This window comes from Cygnus olor, chromosome 3 (genome assembly GCF_009769625.2).
Source record: "Cygnus olor isolate bCygOlo1 chromosome 3, bCygOlo1.pri.v2, whole genome shotgun sequence".
In the NCBI taxonomy this organism is placed as follows: Eukaryota; Metazoa; Chordata; class Aves; order Anseriformes; family Anatidae; genus Cygnus; species Cygnus olor.
This window is the reverse complement of record NC_049171.1, coordinates 84,996,902-85,018,778: the sequence shown is the minus strand read 5'-3', so window position 1 is coordinate 85,018,778 and position 21,877 is coordinate 84,996,902. Positions and strand designations below refer to the sequence as shown.

General features: G+C 40.8%; 2 protein-coding genes across 2 annotated transcripts in view; one reads left to right on the top strand and one right to left on the bottom strand.

Moving 5' to 3' along the window:
- LOC121067750 (kinesin-like protein KIF28P) overlaps nt 1-12,824 on the top strand; it is a 27,822-nt gene extending 14,998 nt beyond the window's left edge. The window contains exons 13-23 of the mRNA XM_040552588.1: nt 309-432; nt 1,445-1,589; nt 3,661-3,779; nt 4,519-4,626; nt 6,613-6,887; nt 7,806-7,940; nt 8,577-8,743; nt 9,102-9,208; nt 10,018-10,168; nt 10,402-10,586; nt 12,666-12,824. Coding sequence (XP_040408522.1) covers nt 309-432; nt 1,445-1,589; nt 3,661-3,779; nt 4,519-4,626; nt 6,613-6,887; nt 7,806-7,940; nt 8,577-8,743; nt 9,102-9,208; nt 10,018-10,168; nt 10,402-10,586; nt 12,666-12,824 — 1,675 coding nt within the window. The remainder of the gene's footprint in view (nt 1-308; nt 433-1,444; nt 1,590-3,660; nt 3,780-4,518; nt 4,627-6,612; nt 6,888-7,805; nt 7,941-8,576; nt 8,744-9,101; nt 9,209-10,017; nt 10,169-10,401; nt 10,587-12,665) is intronic.
- SCCPDH (saccharopine dehydrogenase (putative)) lies at nt 12,629-21,877 on the bottom strand. The gene is made up of 12 exons (XM_040551219.1): nt 21,584-21,877; nt 21,334-21,446; nt 20,740-20,820; nt 20,089-20,218; nt 18,546-18,595; nt 17,868-17,998; nt 17,239-17,356; nt 15,987-16,106; nt 15,828-15,884; nt 15,208-15,319; nt 14,604-14,685; nt 12,629-14,135 (listed from the first exon to the last, which is right to left on the bottom strand). Exons 1-12 carry the CDS (start codon nt 21,789-21,791, stop codon nt 14,030-14,032), a joined length of 1,308 nt encoding a protein of 435 aa, XP_040407153.1. The 5' UTR covers nt 21,792-21,877; the 3' UTR covers nt 12,629-14,029.

Here is a 21,877-nt window from a genome sequence, read left to right as displayed (position 1 = left end):
AACTAGTTTTTAACTAAAGGAATTGCATAAACTGCATAAACATGGGTTATGATTATTTTGAACTTTTTATGGTGGCTGCTAAGGGAAAGGTTAAAAAGTATAACTGACAAGCTTTTATGTTTCTAGAAACTGCCATTCTTGTAGTGGCAAAAACGTGAGGTCAAACTGTGTCAAATACCTCTTGAATGTCAGCCTAAACTTAATGAATGGCAGCTTAAACTTGTCTTTGAAATTATGATTTAATGTTCTATGATGGTTCTCAAATTAAAAACAAAAAGTGAATCACAAGAAAATTGAACATCTTTCAGCATTTTGGACAAACACGCTACGTTTACGAATGCTGATGGCAAAGTTACCCTAGCACCACAAGATATGTGCAAGGTCATTGTGAATGGTGTGCCCATCACAGGGAAAACAAAGCTGCAGCACTTGGTGAGTATCTTCTTGGAGCATAAAACAAAACCCTGAAAGAAAAAAAACGTGAGTGCAAACTGAGGATTCAGAATGAGTCCTGCTCGCTATGTCCTCAGGCAGAATCTTATGTCTAAGGGAAGGCAAATTTGATATAAAAATCATGTAATTAATAGTAATAAAAAAATCCATCCATCTAAAGGAGCGAGCTCCTGCCCCAGATTTTGACCCCACAGCTGGCCTCCAAATCTTTGTTCAGCCTCAGAATGGTTTTTAGTATAGATGTGGATAACCTGTGTGCCTTTCTTACTGAAATGTTAAGCAATTGGTTCTGGTTTTATCCAGTTAGCCCAAAATAATGTGTGTGAGTCTATACTGGGAATATAAGGGGCCAGAATTAAAGGACACCAAATGAATCTTAGCAAGGTCCATGTTCATCCCAAACAAAGGTGTAGTTAATCAGTCCTTCTTGCCAGAAGACATTGGGGAAATAACTGCATTACTGTGCTTCAGAGAGGATGTAGACTTTTCTTCTTTCACGAAGGAGAAATCCACTAAGGGACACAATGTAGAGGGATCACTTCCCAGAAAAGCAGCAGCTCTGCAGTTTGCCTGAAATGAGTACTTCTCCTTGGAAATCTGTGCCTGAGGGACAGCACTGCAGATGGGATGCTGGGATGGATGGGTCTTTTTTCTGAGCCAGCGTGTCTGCTTTTATATTCCGGTATTGAGCAGGTTTCTCTTCCTGATAGGTGAGGCAAAACTGATCTGGTGATCAGCTTCTCTTCACGCTGGCTGCTGTGCCGATGGCAGCTGTGATTTTCAGGTCTCTCAGCTGCAGCTGCTGTGATGGGTTTGGATCACCTTTTGTCAACCCCCTCCTTGCCCATGGGAGCACACAGGTCCTCTCCTCTCAAGCACTTCTCTTTACAGTCTTGCCAGCTTGCGTAGAGTTTGCAAACACTTCACCCTTCAGTGACACTTGCCATGCTGTACCCATGACTTCAGCAGCATCCTGTGTCTAACCTTTCAGGATCGTGTTATTTTGGGATCAAACAGTGCTTACCTGTATGTCGGGCCACCTGCAGAACGAACAGAGGAGGACCTGAGCAGATACGACTACGACTTCTTTCAGTCTGAGTTGGCAGCAGCAGAAGGTTTCAGTGTGGATAAACTTGGTAAGCACCACTGCTTGGGCACTGGGTGATGCTCTTCTGTGTGGACTGATGTTTTGTCACACCCTGGATCATGTGCACACACCTTCAAAATCTGCCTTATCCTTTTGCAGTTCGCATGTTGTTCTTGCTGGGGGCTGGAGGCTGTGCAGTTCCTTATGAGGAAGTAGCCATGAGTCAGAAAAATTGCTTCATATCTATCTAATACTATAGAAAGAGAAGTGCTTTTTAATTTTTTGAAATTACTTTATGAGTTCATGTGCTATTTCAAGAAACCAAAGGCATGTCTATTTGCCGTTACGTATGTGAGCTTACTTATACTGTCATGTTGATAAACAGTAAAATGTGCAGTTGCTCTGTGTCTCAGAATGAGCAGACTGACAGCTGAGGATCTGGATAATTATTTTGGCTTTTATTACACACAGATACAATTCTTACCATAGTTTCTCTTTTTTTTTTTTTCTTTAGTGCTAGAACTGCTTCTTATATTACCAAAAAAAAAAAAGCGAACAGTACTGATGAGATTACATGAGATCAGATTACTTTTAATAATGCAGGAGCACTCCAGATGAGAAGGTCGCTCAGGACTGCGCGCTGCACAGCACATGCAGTCAGTGCAGCCTTCCACAGCCCGTTTTATTGTCTGAGTAGCTTCTCCCAGGGAAGACTCTTGCAGGCAGGATCACCAGATGTACACTGAAATAGTCTTTCCCTTTGTTTTTAACATTCCTCCATAAACTCTCTATGCTGGATTTTTTGTTGGGTGTGTGATCACATTAAGTAATAGTGGTACAAAATATAATGTTACATATTCTTTTGCTGTCGTCCAAAACACTCCCTTTGCTCCTCTAAAATTTGCTCCTTTTTTTTTTCTCCCATTTTTTCATCTACTTATATTTTTCTCTTTGTACATTGGGGAAATGCTACCCTCCAGTACTTTTCTTAAAATTATTTTTTTTGTAGTTCACTTTCCTGACAGCCCTTTTAACGTGTTCAATCCAGTGAGCAAAATGTTTAGTTGGTAAATATAAAATAGACAATCCCAAGGTCCTGGGAATATGTCATGTAGATCTTTTGCTTTCAGACATTTATTATTCTTAAAGAACTCGGGGGGGGGTTGTGCATTGTTTTTGAATTGTGTGCTAATCTGCCAGGCCATTTTGAGCTCCTAAATGGCCCTGACATTTCATCTTTTGAATTACTCCATCCCTCTAGAAGTGTTCAGTAATTTACAGAACGGGAGAGCTGTTACTGTAATCACACCGCTGCCTTCAGGCATTTGGCTGAGGTCCAGCTGATCACCTGTGATGAGCATCTCTGGGAGTGCTGAGGGCACCCAGAGGACTAGGCCTAGAGGCCTGAAACTCGTAGCATTGCCTCACTCCTGTGGGGAGGGATGCAGCGAATATGCACCTCAGCACTTGTGTATAATGAGCTGTTCTGGTACCCAAGCACACATTCTCTGTCTTTAAAAAAAATAATAATAAATAAATAAAATTATTCAGCTGACATTCAGTTGCATCACCAAAATCTGTAGGTGTTCAGAACAGGCTGAGCCAGTTATCCAAATATGCCTACTTTTGTCTGCTTCAAATCCAGATGTTATATCCACATTTTTCATCCTGGATTGGTCTGCAAAACCTAAATTCCTACGAAAAAGCAGTCCCTGCCCCCAGACAGCACGGAATTAATAACTGAACAGTGAAACTCTGTTCTCAGGAGTGCCAAAATGGACTCTGACATCAGAGTTGTCATTCCCCCAACAGCTTGGGGGAAATACTTCACACATCAGGCAGGACAGAAGCTCCCTGCTTGACATCCACTTTCTAATCTGATCAATTTGTCAGTTCGATTTGGAAAGAAAGGCGAAGTAGGCTGCTGTGAGCAAAGCATGCGTTTCTGCTGCTGTTCTTCCTGTGCTGCCCTCTCTCTGCTCAGAGCAGGAGAGTGGCATGGGCCAGAAGCATTAAATCGTATTTTGGCAGTCGATGAGCAGCCCCCTAAAGCTGCCCACGGGCTGGGTGGCAGCCTGTTTACTCCTTCTGTTTGCCCCCTGACGCACCGCTTTGGGAAGGCGCTGCGGGCAGCGGGGAGGGCAGAGCAGACCCCAGCGTCCTGGCGGCGTTCCATGATTACATCAAGCTGATGCCGCTGGTGGCGGAGGCGAATCAGATGAGCCAGGAGCTGAAGAAGGTGAGTAAGGCTTCTCCCAGCTTCTGCAGGTTAGACTCGTTTGGTACGTTTCTGAGTGTGAATAGAAATAACTGTAAGAGCATTTGCCATTGCTCTTGCTCTTTCTATTGCCCCACTCCTTTTGCTTTCCCCAGTCTCCCTCACCCACCTGGCAGGTAGAGAGAATAGGAGATGGGGGGAATGTGAATTTGGGAGTGCAGGCCGCAAACGGAGTATCAGGGTAGTTGTACTGTATAAATACACGAACAGTGGCTGCCATGGTGTTTTCAAGGGGATGAAAAGTCCAAGAATGGAGAATTCCTCCTCAGTCTTTATTAGGAATAATGAGATTGATCCAAAGGGAAATCTAGATGGACTGTAACAATTTCCCAGCATTTTAACTAACTAACTTCTGGAGAAGTTTCCTGAAGGAAAAATGGAAATAAACTGGTTAGGATAAGGATTCTCCTTTCTCTGTGCACCCTGATGGCAGAGTATAATGCTAGTGTGGTGACAGTGAGGTACGTAAAGGAAGCCTCATTCTAGGTAGATTTCCAAAATTTGAAATATTGGGATTGTCAAGTCCTAGACACAGCAGAAAGATTGTTATGATAATTTCTTCTATCAGAAAATAGATAATTTCTTATATATATATATATATATATATAAAATTTTTCCTCTTAGATGAAAATATTGCCAAATTACGTAGCAAAAGGTGTCTTGGATTTGAATGTGCTCAAGAAACTTTATTAATTAATAGGAGCTCACATTTGAACTGAAGGTGAAAAACCTAGCCTTATCGGACTCCAGAGGCCATGACCTACAAAAGGAAATAACAGTAAAAGTGACACATGCAACGACAAATCAGGTAAGAAGGCCTCATGCGTTAAGAGCAGGCATTAAGAGAAGGTAAGAAAGATGCAGGCTGCGTGCTCATTCTCAAGCGAAACATGTTGAATCCTTGCAATGGCTGTCTCTGCTGTGTCCTAACAGACCCACGCTCTTCTTTTACTCTTCCACTCTTTGATGCCCTTTTTGTGTACCTCCATACATGAAATGCACTCCTCCTAGCCCATGGATCTGTTCACTTTTCAAAAGGAACCCATGTACTGCTTTTTCACAGGGTAGCCATGCTCCTGGGTAGCTTCTGGCACCTGCAGGAGGTCCTCGAGGTATATTATTTCTACCCTCCCGAGGACTGTGTCTGCCTTAGCATTTGGGTGCAGTTAGCTACCTTCAGACATTTTCTGTCACTGAACATCACTGCAGGGATGCTCCTGGTGAGGTAAAGCAGGCGTGTTTGATGTCAGTAAGTGCAGGGGGAGGCTGCCAGAGAACCTCCCGCTGAGGGCCCTCGCTGCCGAGACCTCACTGAGGCGTCCCCGCAGGCCCTGCAGCACCAGGTCAGCTTCAGCAGCGTGTGGTGGCTCTGTCACTGACACCTCCTTCGGTGCTGCTGCTCCCTTGCAGCTGATCTCTGGCTGCTTAGCAACAAAGCTTCACCGTTTAAATAATGGAGGAGAGATCTTTAGCTCTCCTTTCAGAAACAAGAGATTTTTTTACAACTGCTTGTTACCATTTTATTTGAAATATTTGAGAGTGCTACTGTTGGACAAAGAAAAACAATTTTACATTTTCACTTCATATATTTAATAGTCCCGTTTAGACACACTCTAATTTGTAAATTGTTGGTTTACAGGAGGACTTTATGATGTAATTTATCCTCATTTTGGCCTGTCCTCATTTTGCCATCATTGATGTCCATTAGTCTTTGAAACCATTACAGCTGCAATGTACGATGCTATTGTATTTTTTTGTTAAAGCAGTTCAATTTGTTCTTGTATAAATCTGGCATGTGCAAAGCTTAGGCCATAGATATGAGGCCCTTATGTGCTCTTTAAAAACAGTGATGGAACCAGGAGAAGGAACCTCAGGAACCAAACAGAGTGATTTCTTTAGATTTAGTGGTATTTTCTCGGCCGCTGGTTGTAATAACAAATTATATTAAAGCTGGAAACAACGGAAAAACAGATCAACGGAAAAACAGATCAAAAATAAGATCAAAGGAAGACTATCTTAATGCAGAAGAAGCAAATTAACAAGCAATATTGGGCTGGGATGAATGAAGGTGAAAGGTAGTTGTGTTCTAATAAATCCCTTGAATTCCCATTCTGCCTGATAAATGATCTTTCCGTGGAGCAGAGTCTTAAGCCTCATGCTTCTTTGTTACAGGTGAATGCTCCAAACACCAGTCTGTAACACAAATCTTCTCTTTCTATTTGAGAATATATTAGAATATTATATATATTATATTATATTATTATATAATTATAATTATATAATTTATATATTATATATTATATATAATTATATTATATAAGATATGTATATATATTATTAGAATATTATATTATAGAATATTTCTATTTCTATTTAAACTTTGAGATAGCTTAGTCAGAACAGTTTATCATATATTTTAAATATGAAATTCTAAGAGCTGCAAATTACTTTAGTCAACATGAAAGGCTGAAAGAACTGAATTTCATTTGTTCTAGAGAAGAGGTGACCACATCAGCCTGCACATACAGGACTGTTGTAAAGAGGATGATGATCAGTGATCCTCCATAGCCCCTTAAGAAATAAGTTAACAGTCTTTATCGAAAAGGAAGTTAAAATTAAAGTATATGTCTTCAGCAGGTTGTGCAGCACAGGCTAATTTTTTCAGGAGCAGCTTGAACACACAGATCTCAGAGGCGACTCCAAGTTTATCTGATCTCAAGGTGGAGAGGTGCTTTACTGTTCTCCTTGTCCATGACTGCCCAAGTTCATCACTTCTCCTGTGCCTCCTCCATAGGTGTGGGTATGGTCAAAGGCCAAGTTCATTAATAGGAAGTTCCTAATGGAGGAACTTTACCAGCGTTTTCTGGAAGGGGAGAACACGGACGTGAACCAGGACAGCGATCCATTCTGGGACCCAGTGGAGGTTGTCCATGTGGGATCCGCTCATGTTTGGCTGCAGGCACTGGCGTACCGCATGAAGCTGGAGGAGCAGACTGAGCTGCTGAACTCCGAAGGGCTGGAGGAAGCTGTCGTGCTGATCAACCTGTCTCCGTGCTCCAGCGATGGGAGGTAAATATCCGCTGCCTCCGTACTGGAGAGCTGTCGGTCATTCCTTGTTAAAGGAACTGGGGAGCTTCACCTGTTGAAGTGTGTGACTGGGAATGAAGGCTGGCAGTGCTGAGCAAAATGTGAAAGAGGGAGACATTCAGAGATTTTACTGCTGTAACTGGGAGCGGGGATCAGCTCCAGACCCATTAGACAACACCAAGGGGCAGTCAGTCCCCATTTCTGACTGTGCTGAAGTCCTCTGGAGGGAGGGCCCCAGGAACTGTGTCTTTCACACTCTCAGCCCTGCTGACTGACAGCTCTGTCCCTGTCCCCAGCTGGAGCTGGCAACTCACAGGGGAGGGACAGCCAGAGCTGAGCAGTCTTCCTCCTGCAGTTTCTGCAACGGGGTCGATATATCAGCAGTTTCCGCTCCTGTTCCTCAGGCCCTTTCTTTATACCTGGAGTTCTTTGTAGGCTGGAAATATCACAGTTAAGTTTCTTTTAGCTGAGTAATGTTGCCTTGAACATAGAAGCTTCTTCATCTGATGGAGTAAATAATTATGCTGCAAAATAGATTCAGGTTAGTCCGTCTCTGTTTTGAATGCTTCTGTGTCCATATTGTCTTTCTGGACTCTTTTTTTTTTTTTTCCCCAGCATAGCTGTTTTCTGTATAGCAATGTATGATAATGAAGTTCACGTAGCCTCTGTCCTAACTTGGGGATGTGCAGAGGAAGAAAAAAAAAGAAAACCAGCACACTAGCTGTCACATAAAACTGACATTTCATTTGCCACTAATTATTAGTTATCAAAACGTTCATGTCACATAAACAGCAGCTCTCCTCTCTGATCCCAGTGTCCTCCTCATTTCTGTTACCACCCTGTGTTGATGTTGATTGAGGACCAGGGTCAAATTTGCAGTGCTGTTCTTTCTCTTTGCAGACTCTTTGGGGAGGACGATATGGTCATTGATCCGCTGGAGCTGCTGGGGCGAAGGGTTGATTTCCAGATTCACGTTGCAGAGTGCCTTGGAGTCAAATGGTTGCGGGATGCTGTGGGAAGAGGCATTCAGATAGGGTATTGTGTTGCAACAACTCCCTGCTTCCTCAGAACAAGCCTGTTTTGTGCTTCTGGTGAAACTGATAGCAGGTTTAGCCTTGCTCACGTGGAAGTCATGAGCCTGCAGAAACCATTATCTCTTTTGCTTGGGTCTTTAAGCTGCAGCAAGAATTTAACCTTGAATCTCTGAAACTGCAGAGAGATATGCAGTGTTGGCCTAAAAATATCCGTCCCATTTTTAAAAGGTCTGTGTTGAGCAAGGATTTACATGACTTCATTTGTTATCCTCAAAGATATGGGTGGAGCTGGAGAAATGCCCCATGGATTACTGAATAGGCAGAAAGCTAGAAGTCTCAGAATAAAAAATGGAGTTATGAATATTTTAAAGCTTTCTGTGCATTTTTGACAGCATGCCACGCTGCTGCTGTCAACAGAATAAGTACTAAAAATTAATAAAGTACAGTAATATTTTTACATGTCCTGCGGGTGCTGAATGACTGCATAAGGCACTTTATTGAGCAGGAAAGAACAGCTGACCTTGAAATGCTGCAGTATTTGTTTCTGCCCAACTTTTGTGTCTGTTTAAATAGTGACATTTTCAGAGACTGAATTGGTTTTTAATTATTTTTTTATGCTTGCATTTTTTGTCTTTAGGTATAGAGTTTATGATCTTCCACGCTCTTTATACACAAAACCGGTCTGGAAAAACGTGAATCCGAAGATAGAAGAAACAGTCCATTTCTCAGCTCTAAATGCGTCCTATGAATTTTTGAATTATTTACAGAAAAATGCTTTAATTGTTGATTTGTGGGGACTTCAAGGTATTTCTTCCTGAAATTTTCGCTTTTGAAAGTCTTATATTACATATTTTATGTTCTCCTTCAGTGATGGTTGGTAGATAGAATCAAACTGTATTGTCCATCATTACGGATACAAAAATATTCAGAATGGGAAAAACAGTTAGTGGTTTCCTGGTATAATTTTAAAATGATCATGTTGGCTCACAGCTTGGATGAAGTGCTAAGGAAAAGGCTATTTCTGCCTTGAATTCAGAGTTTGAAAAGAGGCTGTACACTGTGTATACCGTAAGTATTGCACACAGCATACAATAAGGGCACCAGTAGCAAAGAGCAAGTGATGGCCAAGTCCCGACCATGCTTTGTCTTTCCTTTGCTGCAGAAGGTTGCGTGGAGATGGACTACTCCCTGGATGGTCTTTTGCTCACAAGTGAGGGCACTGTTGTGGTTGATAATCCCAAAGCTTTGACTGCAAGCAGTGCTGGTCTGGTAAGTGTACGTGGATTACTGATACTACGTTCCGACAAACCCACTTGATTTTCATGGGAATATGAAATGAGCGAAGGCTGCAGGGAAACATCTAATTAAGCACAGTGCTGTGTCTGAGCCTGAAGCACTCCCTGTGTACGGCTCTGAAGCACTGTAATGGATGACAGAGCCTGGCAGGGGTGTAACGCAGCTGCAGGATGCAAGTGCTGAGCAGCTCTGTACGCATTTGCTGGAGCACCGCAGTGAGGTGCTTCCATTGTAAATGTTTCTTGACCTTGCCAGCTTATTTAATTACATTAGAGAGTAAAAGACTGTAAAAGAAATGAAAGCAGTTAAGCGATTTCTACAGGTGCATGTGTGCTCACACATATGTTTCAATACAATTGTTTTAGATCTATATATATGTATATATTTCTCTGTGTATAAATACAGCTATAGGTATACATGCATATACACACATACAGAAAGAGATAGTAAAGCTAAAGCACTGCCCCTGATACTTGCAGAAATTCTCTTACCACTTTTGCTAATGAAATACCATGACAACAGGCCGGTGAACATTGGCTTGGCAGCTGGGGAAATAATAAATGAATGTTTGTTTAAAGGGCTAATAAAACTGTAAGGAAGGGAAAAATATCCATCTGAAGCCACAGAAAAGTTTGTTTTCAAAATTCAGTATCATGAAGAATGTAACAGTTCCATTAGCCCATTGGGAATATCCATTATCTGTTTAGAAGTGCTTTTCATAGACGGGAATCAGTAAGGATTTGGTGATAATTATCTGAACTGCAGTTTTCTAAAAAATCCAGGATACAGGTAACGAGGTGCCTGAACTGTACCGGAAGCTGCTGCAGATGGAACAAGAGACAGAGCTGCTGAGAGAGGTCAACAGAGCTTTAAGAGAAGAAAATGTCCTTCTTCAAGACAAACTAAAGAAATGGGACACAGGACACCACGAAAGTCAGTGCCCATCACAAACTGTCTCAGTAACTCATGCTTCTGCTACAGTTCTCCCTTACCCGTACTGCCCTAGGACACAGGCTCTACAGAAAGTTAATTTATATCCCCCTGACTTTTTCTCCTCTGACAAAGGGAATCAGCCTGCCATTTCCGATGACAATAAATTCAAGATTGATATATATTTTTAAAATTATTTTAGTTTATTAATAAAAAAAATGTCTCTTGCATTTTAGAGAAGAAATCTGAGTCACCTACCAAGGCAATTAAGATGATGAAACAGCCTTTGGGAGAAACTGAAGAGATGTGCAGCCATCGGACCAGCTGTGATGCAGAATTTGCCAAGGCCCTTAAGATCTTCTATCAAAACATGAATGTAGTCAGACAGCAATTCCTTCAGTTGAAGCACTCTAGGCCACCGGTAGGTACAGTTTTTACATTTTTTACAAAGTTTTTACAATTTTAAGCGTCAGAGGCCACTTTTCTAAGGAATTTTGTCCTAGCTTTAGGAATCTGAAACTGGAGGTTTCAGAACTGGAGGTTCACAGAATCACAGGATGGGTACGGTTGGGCTACAATTGGTTTCTTATCCTGGAGTTTTCCAGGTGTTTTGCACAGGACCAGAGGTACTGCCAAGACCTGCAGACTGTGTGCAGTCAGATATGCAGGTTTGAACACTAGAGAGTTGAACAGCCTCACACTGAAGTGGGCATGTTGCTACAGAAGTGCCTGCTTATCAGAGAAGCCATACGTTAACCAGGTCTGTTAGGTATTTAGCTGTATGTCTACGTAGTGCTTCATGGGAGTTAGCTTGTCATCATCTTCTTTATATGGTTTCTTCAGGATGGTTCTTTTTGTCTTTTTTTAATTTACATAAGCTTTTACTTCAGGCTCTGACAACTTTAAGTAAGCAATAACTCTTCAGCACAAAACTACCCTCTAGAACACAGGTCAGATTTGTCAGGGGTGTGATGCAAATGGGCTTTTAGACTTGGTTGGCTTGGTATTCCGGAAGTCTTCTAGATTGCTTGGCAACGAAGCCATTTTTTACTGAAGCTGGCAAGGAGACTTTATGGCATATGTAGGCTTTCATGGTGTGACCTTTTCATGAGGGCTCTAGCTCTTCCCGTTACTGCTCAATAGCCCAGTTTCTTGCCAGCAACACTGAACTGCTTTGATTTTTTCTGACTCTATATAACCTTTAGTTATACAGAGTAAGAAAGTCTCCTCAACTGGTTTATCATTTTCCTGTTTACACTGTTTACGGTTTTTCTGCAGGGAACAAGTTAGAAACATGTAAACAGCAGCTTGTTTTGGCTTCTTACGTATTTGGCCTAAAACGCAGCTCAGAGTTGGAGTGCCTTCCCCAACCTCCAGCAGTCATTTGAAACAGCCTTTATTGAGTACTGTAAATCTGTATACGTAAAAGCAGGCTTTTTTTTTTGTTTCTTAGGAAGCATTTTGTTTCTTTAGGAAGCATTTATAAAGACCTTCTAGGCCTTAAGACTGTTGTGAACTGTTACTACCTAGGCCAGGGAGAAATCGGGGAGGAAGGCATCAATAACCTAATGTAATTCCTTTCCACTATCTCAGCTGAAGAAAAGGCTGCTCTTTGTGTGGTTGGGAGCAGTGAAAAACAAACTCTAACACCATCCTGTATTTAATGTTGTAAGTGTAGCAGTTCTAGCATCTGGGTTAAGAGTAGCATGATCTGAATTTTAGTCCAACAAATACTTCAGGCCCAACTGTATTAAAGAACTGTGTATTATGTTTCCTGTGCAGATGGAAGTTGTTAGCTGTTCACTGTTTCCTCTTACACTGGCCTAATCCTTAGCCTAGAGAACCATAGTGCATTTTTTTAGTATAACCATTGTGGGGATGCAAATTCAAGTTTTTCTTCTCAGAATAAGAGACATTGATTATAAAGCAAATGTGTGTTTCTCCTGATCTTGGTATTTGTTTTCTGCAATTGAAGAACTAAACTGTGTATCAACAAGGTATTAGATGCTTACGGGCTATACATTTCTAAAACCCACTGCTTAATTTCTGGTTATCTAGTAGCAGGATGATTGGTGGTTATCTCAAGGACAAAAGATACTCTCAAGTCACCAGCTCTCTTTTGTGCATACATGAAAAATTCATTGCCACTTAGTTAAAGTTAGCTCTGAAGTAAGCTCTGGCTTGTGCCCAGTCTTACTCCCTCAGATGTTGCTGCAAAAGAGCGAGTGGTGCAATTCATCTGGCCTGGAGAAAGAGCAGAGCTACCTTCCTAAGCACATCCTTCCTGTTGTGATGCATGCTATTCTCCTTGGCAAAAGAACATGCAATTATGATCCTAATTTTAGTTTTTGAGGCTGTGGTTTATTCTAGCAGTTGCCTCCCTTTTATTCAGTTACTGCCTTAGTTAAACCCCTGAGACCTTCAGGTATTCTTTGCTGTTTAAGTAAAAAAATGACATGGTTGTTCAGCCCAACTCATTTATTTTATTATGTTTTAGCAGGAAGATAATTTGCAGGCACTGCGTCTTTTTACAGAGAGACAATCACAGATGATAAGTGATTTTGGGAAACAACTTGAGTCAACCATTTACAAGCTGAAAAGTGATGTTGCTCTTATAGTTAAGAAGAAGCGGGAATACACAGCACATAGCAAATCTTGAGGATGATTCCCTCCAAGGAAGGCATCGAAGTGCAAAGTGAGTTTTCAGTTTGTCTTTAAGTTCTATCACGAGCATTTTTATACACCATAGTTTAAAGGCAAATGTTATACCCACTCCCTCAGCTTTTTTTTGTTTATGGTATCAGCCTCTAAAAATCACTTGTTATGAATCTGTTTCACGCTAAGACAAGAAATGAAGTTTTTCAGAAATATTAAGTTCATCTGTAGCAATGCTCTGATCTCAGCAAGCTGTAAGTGGGAAAAAAGCTGTTATATTACTAAATGCAGATGTATTAGAAAAAAATAGTTTGCTAGATGTGTTATCATTCAACCACAGAGACTCCTGAAAGGTAACTTAATATTTACAAACAAATATGGAATTTGTTTCAACAGTTTAGAAGTAGTGTAACTTCCTACAGTTACTATACTGACAAGGCTGCTACTTAGTCACTTTGTAAATGCATGGTTTTTGACACTGCTTTGCATACTGCACTTATTATACTAGAATGACTTGTTCTCAGTTGAAAGGATGAAATGGCAGCTGGTCTTCAGCTAGCTCTATATTACAACATGGGTTTTCTCTTTTTTAGTATGCCTTGCTACAGGCAAGCTGGTAGGACTGAAAGTCAACACTACTTGTCTACTTAAGACAAGTACAGTCAGCTGATCCTCATAATAACCCACCAAAAAGACAAAACTACTCCTTAAACCTTAAGAAAAAACAACTACTCTGTGACTTGACTATGGGTACTAAGCCTTTAAAAATAAGAACACCAAAAGGTAACCGTGCCTATCCCAAACAGGCATGAGGAATAACTAGTAGTTTCATCTGCTAAGGCACTTGGTATCCAGGGCCTGCCTGCTTCAAACAGTTGCGGTGAGAAGGTTGTGGTTAATTGCAGACTGAATTATGTAGTAACTTAAAACTTAGGCTGCTGTTCCGCAACTTAAGGTGAAAGAGATTAAACAACGTTCTAGAACTAGTACCCAATAAATCACTGATTTAATATGTTCATGAATTAAAACTCAGTATCTTTTAAGGTTTTGTTTCCATTATAGCATACGTTATTATACTTTTTAGCTTATTTTTTCTGCTGTAAACAACAGCACAATGAAACTATTTTATGATTACGCTTCTACAGTCAAATGAACTTTATTGGAATTAGACACAGGGAAGATGTTAGTTCATACAGTTATGTCTTGATGTCAGACTTCAGGCTGGCTAATAACAGAGAACTCAACACCACGGCTGTTGAGGCGATCAATCAGTTTTGTTTTAGAGAAGGCAGCTCCTGGAGAATACACTCCACCTCTGTTAACAAAAATCAAAAGAGAAAAACATCAGTGGTACAGTGACCAAATGCTACCTTTATCTGAAGTCAAAAACATGTTCCCCTGTCTAGGAAAGAAAAAGCCACTTTGTGCCAGACGGAGCATGTGAGCAAGCTGGTTACATTTAGAGGCTCATTTCTGCATCTAGCAAACTCAATAGAAATTTTTCCATAGCTGAAAATATAGACACTGGTGCAGTGGATGCTGCAAAAACATAACTAAAAACTGTAATTACATCCTTTCAAGTTGAAAGGCAGATGAAGAGTAAGTGACTTCATCATGGTGAATTATCTCCCTTGCATAGCAAGGATCATGTTTAATAGCACTGCCATTTGAGTGAGGTAAGAAAGCAATCCCTAGGGTTATAGAGAATCTGTATTTTCAAAGAGAAACGTGCACACAGTAGCTGTAATGGAAATCAATGTGTTCTACATAGAAAAGTACTCACTGTTTAGGCAGACAAGTTGCATCTTCCAGAAGAGCTAAGGCTGCTTGAACCATTGCAATTGGAGTTGCAACATAGCCTGGTTCTGATGAAAACCAAACATACAATGTGTTTAAACACAAAATTCACATTTCAAATTTTAATCTTTTTTTTTTATGGCATGCTATCTCCATTTAAGATTAGCTTGCTTTTTTTTTAACCTGGTTATCATCCTAAATAGCTAAAGAAGTCCTTAAGAACTAATGTGAACAGAGATTTGCCTCAAATATAAGCCTATAACCACACAACAACCGTGAGTTATCACTGCAAAGTGACAGCAAGCTCTTTACTACAGCAAGAGCCTTGCACATCTGTGCTTAAAAGACTTTTTGATGTGACACTGCTTACATCTGGCTACATATATTGTTATTTAAAGTAGCAATGGTTCATTAACTCCCTTCTGAATGTACATTCTTGTTGTCTCCACAACTGTTCAAAAAGCAGGTTACAGTGCATGCTAGGATAAAGACAATACTCTCTAAAGGCTGCTGACTTAGTAGATGGTAGTGGAACCATAACCGCGTATCAGGGTAGGAAATGTGATGCAGTTAGCTGCTAACATACATACCCGGTCCTTTCACTTGAGTGCAAATCTTTACATTTGGTTTGCCGTTCTGTGGATTCTGCCCCTCACTGTAACCCTCGCCAAAAAAGGTCATTGTGAAGGAGGTTTCATCCATCTGTAGTGGACAAGACATGAAGCGTGGTCACCAAAACAGTAACTCACTTCTATCAGGCAAACAGGAGTAGTAAATGTAAGTATTATGCCAAATGCCGTGATACATCTAAACATGAAAGCAGTTATTTTGAGTCATTGCTTAAAAGGTACAATCACAGTTACATAATCACTTTCACTTTACTGGAAGTTACAGCCCTAAAGTCCATTTATTCTCTCACTGCTTTCAGGCTTGAGTTTTTGCTACTCAATCTGTCATCACCTTTGACAGTTTGTATGTTGTGAGCCATTCATGTGAATACATCAGACCTAGAAATATGATCCACTTTTTCTTGTATCAGTTCCACATACCTAATAACAGAAGGCATGACGACTTAAATATTCATAGGCATACACAGTGTGCATTTAAAAAGAATTTATTTCTTGGAGACTAAGTGGTAGACCACAGCTTACTATTCTACCATTACCATAACGAACTTCTTCAATAACTAGGATGGAAAGCAGTCGGTTACCTGTTTCTGGGTTGGTCCTTTCTTTGTGAAACGTCCAGCAGAGAAAAATTCTGGATACTATATAATGAGAGGGAAAAGGAAAACAACAAAAAAACCTCATGTTAACCTAACGAAAAAAAGCCTCCAAGCACTTAATTCTTTTGTGCTTTGTACACTTACTTTTGTCAGAAGTTTTCTTCCAAAGCTAAATTTCACAAGAAGAAGAAATAAAATGCCAGCAATCATCAGCTTCACAACAGAGCCAAGACCACCTATATTCACATAAGCACCATACTGTACCTAAGGCAAAAACATATTTTCAGTGATAGAATTTACATCAAAATTTTTTCACAGATTCATTTTTAAAAATGCAGGATGCAAGTTTTTAATACAACATAGAGCTATTTGCAGAAGACTTTTAAACAGCTGAGTTCTAAACAACTCCTTGAATAACACTTGACTTTATAATTCATTATGAGAAAGCAATGTAACTACGGAATGGAGATGGAGAGAGTATGGTAAACAACAGTGGAAAACTTAAGAGTTGTCTTCTGTATCTGATTTCAGGCTTCTTTCCCAAGATACTCCTTTCCTTCTCTCTGTGTTTTGATTTAAGAGAAACCAAGGCCTTGCATTACAATTCTGGAATAGCAACAACAAAACTTTCTCATTAATATTTCCAAGTATATTTTTAGAGCACTGACACCTTCAACCCGAACTGATGCCAGCGATTCTGCACAGCTGTTACATGAACTGTCAGTGCTGGTCTCCTCTCAGGGAACCATGGAAAACAACTATGTATCCTTCTCACCACCAACACACTTCATGTTGCCTTCACTCTGCACACCAGAGACTCAAGCATAAAAGAAGTTTCCAAATACAAATGAGCAGCATATAATTTATCTATGACAAAGTTTAGTACATGATACCAACCTGTCTATTGTTACATAGACTACACTTACGATGCCTTTAAAATCTTCACTGATATAACAAAAAAGCCTCTGCACGGGTACAAAACTAAATACCTTTACAGTTTCCTAAAAGCATGAAGCCCACTTTTCAAACACTTCTGTAACCCAAAGCTTCCATTTCTTACAAATACATACGCAGAAATCAGACAGCATAAAAACCCTACAAAAGACTCTTAGAATTATTTTTCTAGCAGCAGAAAGCAAGCTCATCAGGCAGGATATCACACCGTATGAAACAGGCCCAGGCATACAGAAGAACCTGGACCACATCAGGTCAAGCAGCTTCCAAAAGATGATCAACAGAACAAGCCTTTTTCTCTACACAAGCAAAAGCTCATTATTACTTATTTAACTGCAGAAACCCTGGTACACTGATCTACACAAAGAACTATTATTACATATAGGACGGATTTGCTGAAAATTAAAATAAAAGACATACTACACTAGTAGCAGTAACTTACTGGTGTTTCCTGCAACTGTGTGTGCAAATAGCGCTGAGACCGTTTCACGACAGAAACATCAGATCCCATGAATGGAATAGCGTACTGTTTGAATTCCTGACTGTAGAACACAAGTCCTCTGCAAATGGAAAAAAAACATTCACAAAAAACATTCAAAACTTCATGCAAACAAAGAAATTGATCACAGCAGTGCTATCAACACTGGCTTTCTCTCAAGCATTTTTATGACATTATCTCTTTTCACTGAAAGTAAAACGATTCAATGATTCAAATTTATCCTTGGCTCAACTCGAGATTCCATGAACTATAGCTAGGATAAATATGATAATCAAAATAATATTCTCATATTTGTTTTTTCCATTCTACATTCATCGCTTCTGAAATAAAAGTTTGCCATGCCATTAAGTCTTTTAGAACACGCTAACTGTGAGACATGGTAAATGCTAACATGTTATTTTTCAGTGAAATATGAACATATCTTCAATTCTACCAGACAAGCGTGTGTATGTGTAGATTTTCCTAAAGTCTTAAATGCATATTTTTAGCATTTAATAATATGCTAACATTCTATATAATAAATCCTGGAACTGTTAGAAAACAGCTTGTTTCACATTTTAAGCTTTTTATACCTTCTTTTAAGTTTCGCACCAACTACTGGAACAGGGGCGTATCCTGTCTTTTTTCGAAGCTGCTTCAGGTTGTCTTGATCTGCGAGGCCATAAACAGCTGACTTCCAAGTCCCATCATGTATACAAGCACCCTGGTAAAATACCATGAAACAATAATTAATGCAGTTAAGGCTTTAAATATTATTTTAATGATGACTTTGGAATTATTACATAGCATTACAAAATTATAACACAAATGTATTCTGATTACATGCACTATCAAGTATATCAAAACAACCCCAACAAATAGCAACAAAAAAACCAGCCAAAGCATTAGGATTACTGGCAACACACTTACGTATCCCCTACGGTTTGTGTATGAGTCCTTACCAGTCTCTGTGCAAATCAACTGCAAAACCTAAATATTTCTTGAAACTGCTTAATACAACAAATTTTATGTCAGCCCATGCAAACAAACCTTACAAAAGGGCACTTCCTTGGGATACTTTTTTATTAGCTTCTAAAGAATAAAGTATTATATAGTAGATATATAATATATATTAGCTTCTAAAGAATAAAGACTCATCATGAAGGAACTGGCACAGCTTCTTCCTTGGTCTGCATTAACCTAACAACAGTTATTCAAATAGGCTATGCTGATGTCATCACAAGTTCCCATGATGGTATAAACCAACTAACCTCAGGTCCAGATTTCACTGTCAGGAAACTTTCGACAGAAGTTAAGGTACCTTAAAAAGAGGAGAAAACGTGAAGGGTAATTACTTGGGATATACACTCAGGTTAGTTCACACAGCCAGAGGGCACTCTGGCAGCCTCAAATGGCAGACTACTGACATTGCTAGTGGACAGGACAGAGACACACCTTTATCTCAAAGGAAAGTAAACTAAGATTAAGATCTGGAGCTCTTTTTGTTAGCAAATAATAATTTCATACGTACAGTACTTCAGTAACGGTCATTAAACTTATCTTGAGTCATTAAATGCTACAGTTGTTTTTTCTAGTTAATAAGATCATGTAAATAATAAATCAAAAGAGGAAAAGAATATTAAAAGCCATATTTAGATTTCCCCAAAGTTTTGCGATAAAGGACAACATCGGCTGTGAAACATAGATGAATTAGGAGAGCTCAGTAGCTCTTATTACAAAAAAATAAAAAAAAAAAAGCAAAAAACACTCAACATATCCTAAAACAAAGGTTGCTTAGTTGTAGCGAACAGCAAAACAAAACAGCTCCAAATTCTGCTTTGTTTCACTTTGCTCAGTTCCTTCTGAGCTTATAAACTGTTCCTGTAAGGGCAGATCTAAACATAACAAGCAACTGGATAGACAGGTGATAATACCAGAAAGCCAAAATAGGAAGAGATAAAAGACATCTTTATTCAAAACAAGTATCAGACATCAAATTATAAGCTCATGAACAACCAGATACTCGTTTTCATGCCTCTCCTTCTCTCCCTCTAATCAGATCCTTTTATAGATTTAGTTTTATTAAACTGAAAGTTGATGACGTGCTCCAATATCAAGCATGTAATAGCAATTTTAATAGAATACTAGAGGCAAAACATTTGGATTCTCTTACTGGCCCTTCCAGTTACAAAGTCAGAATTGATGAACAAAGTATCCTTGTTTGGGATTAGGATAAAGAACTCTTTGCAGAGAATTAAATCATCTTACATCTTTTCTCAAATATATTTATTCTCTGAGTTACTGTCCAGCTGCTCTTGACATAAAAGACACTGTAAGGCACTACCTACTTAGGTCTCTACAACAGCTGCTCAGTACTGGAGGCAGAGAAACAAAACCTATGAAACCTGATCATCCACTGATTTGCAATCCCTTCCCTACAGCCATCCTGTCCCCACTGTCTCTTCCTTACAGTATTCTCACTGCACAAGAAGAAGTATGCTGTGGCTTGCCCACAGATGCCCACACACTGGCTGGGCAGTCCACTTCCAACAAACGAACCTTCTGTTCTCTCAGTGAGCAGTATCACCTTGAATCCCATTTCTACCTAACCACCAATTTGCTTGAATCTAATGGGAACGTGATTTAGATTTTCTTTTATATCTGTCTACCAGATTTGGCTGAAATTAGTTAGCTGGTAAAGGCAGGCAAAAAGACAAATTGAAGGAGGTTTGCTACAAGCATTTTTTTAGGAAACCAGATGAAAAGCATAACCTGTGTGTCTTTTTCAGCATAAAGTCATGTTAAGAAAGTCACCTTTCAACTTGTCTCTGGTGTACAGTACTCCCATATCAGCTGGTATAGAGTCAAAGCCACAGCTTCCAATGACATACACTCCCTTCTCAGCAGCTTTTTCATTGTATTTCAGGTACATTCCTTCCAGAAACTAAAACACAGTCAGAACAGATACTTTAAGCAGATCCCATATTTGACAATATCCAATATTAACCATCAGTGCTTTATTCTCAAATCATAGCAGCCTACATACTTCAAATTAGTTACATTTATATTATTATATGCATTATATTTATATTACTATATAAATTATTTATATACATCTTTAAGACAGATGCGTATCATTTGTCTTTTATGGTATGAAAATGTCACAGCAGTGGGAAAAAAAAAGTGATCTATCCAAAATTCCTACCTGGAATCACAACTGAGACTTAAAGATAATATAAAAATGTTGGACTTCCAGAAAGAACCTGAGGGGCTCTTGTCTAAGAGTGAGAAAACTATACAAATAGTACACATTCATACATCCTAAAGTTAACGCATCTTAAAACTGCGCATCAGGAGGCAGAACTTGTCTGCATGTTCAAAAACGCTAGCAGAAACATAAAACATACTAACCAAGTACTTTAAGAGAGCCCTAATGTAAGGTAGCATTTTTCAGATGTCACTTACCTGGGGTTCTCCACTGATGTCAATGCAGCTCGCACCGTTTTCAACACAAGCTTTCACGACAGGCTCTCCAAAAAATCTATACTGAAGAAGGAAAAAAACAGCACACGTAACAAAATAACCCCCCCCCACGACTCACCCAACCTGCTTCATCTAGCGTACACCTACCAGAGAAGGAAGCACTTAATAGCTATTGATTTTTCTAAGTGGGGCAAATGTAATAGTCTTGTCTTCTGGGGGGAGGTTAGGGCCGGAGCAGCAGAGCAAACTTCCTCACTGATAAAGGAGATTGCTGCACAAACCACTCCACCGTATCTCTCTCAAAAGATAAGATCACCAAAGCTGATTTAATATCTCTTATCTCAATTTATGCTTTTTGCATTTGCATTATCTGCATATTCTCTGCCTAACTAACTTCACAGACCTTGCCATTATCTAACTTCCAGCTCTCGTACTTTGATCTGCTCTGAACGAGCTGGAAGCGTCGTCGCTTCGAGCCCTGTAGTGTCCAAGGCCTCAAAACAGAGGTCCGCGGGTTTCTCTTCCAAACCTTATCTTTAAAACAAGGGCGAAGAGACGCGGCGGGGGAGCACTCACCGGGCCCACGCAGTTGAGCACCAGCCGGGTCTGCCTCGCCATGGCGGCCAGCGAGCCCGGGTCGCCCACATCGCACAGCAGCACGCCGACCTCCGGCCCCAGCGCCGCCTTCCCTGCGCACCGGAGACGGCCGTCACCGCCGGGATCACGGCCCCGGGGCCCTTCCCGAGCCCCTCGGCCCCCGCCCGGGAGCTGCTCCCAACGGAGCGGCCGGTGCCCCGCCCGCCCGCCCCCCGGCCGCGGTGCGTACCCAGCCTCTCGGCCGCCTGCTCCAGCACCTCCTGCAGCTTGGTGCGGCTCCGCCCGGCCACGGCCCAGCGCAGGGCGCCGCGCAGCTCCCCGCCGCTGGCCGCCCGCGCCACCTCCTCCACCACGAACTGCCCGGTGAAGCCGCTGGCCCCGAACACCACCAGCTCGTACGGCCGCTGCTCCCCCGCGCCGCCGCCTCCCGCCGCCATGTCGAGGGCAGAGCCCGAGCCCCAGCCGCCGCTCTGCGGGGCCCCTCCGCGCCTGGCAGCGGCCGGCACCGCCTGGCGCCGCCCCC

Coding starts and splice junctions, on each gene's coding strand:
- SCCPDH (XM_040551219.1), bottom strand. CDS start 21,791: ATGGCGGCGGGAGGCGGCGGCGCGGGGGAGCAGCGGCCGTACGAGCTG. Junction 20,821..21,333: donor TGCTCAACTGCGTGGGCCCG/GTGAGTGCTCCC, acceptor TTCCTTCTTCAG/TATAGATTTTTTGGAGAGCC. Junction 17,357..17,867: donor GGTGCGAAACTTAAAAGAAG/GTATAAAAAGCT, acceptor TTCCATTTGCAG/AGGACTTGTGTTCTACAGTC.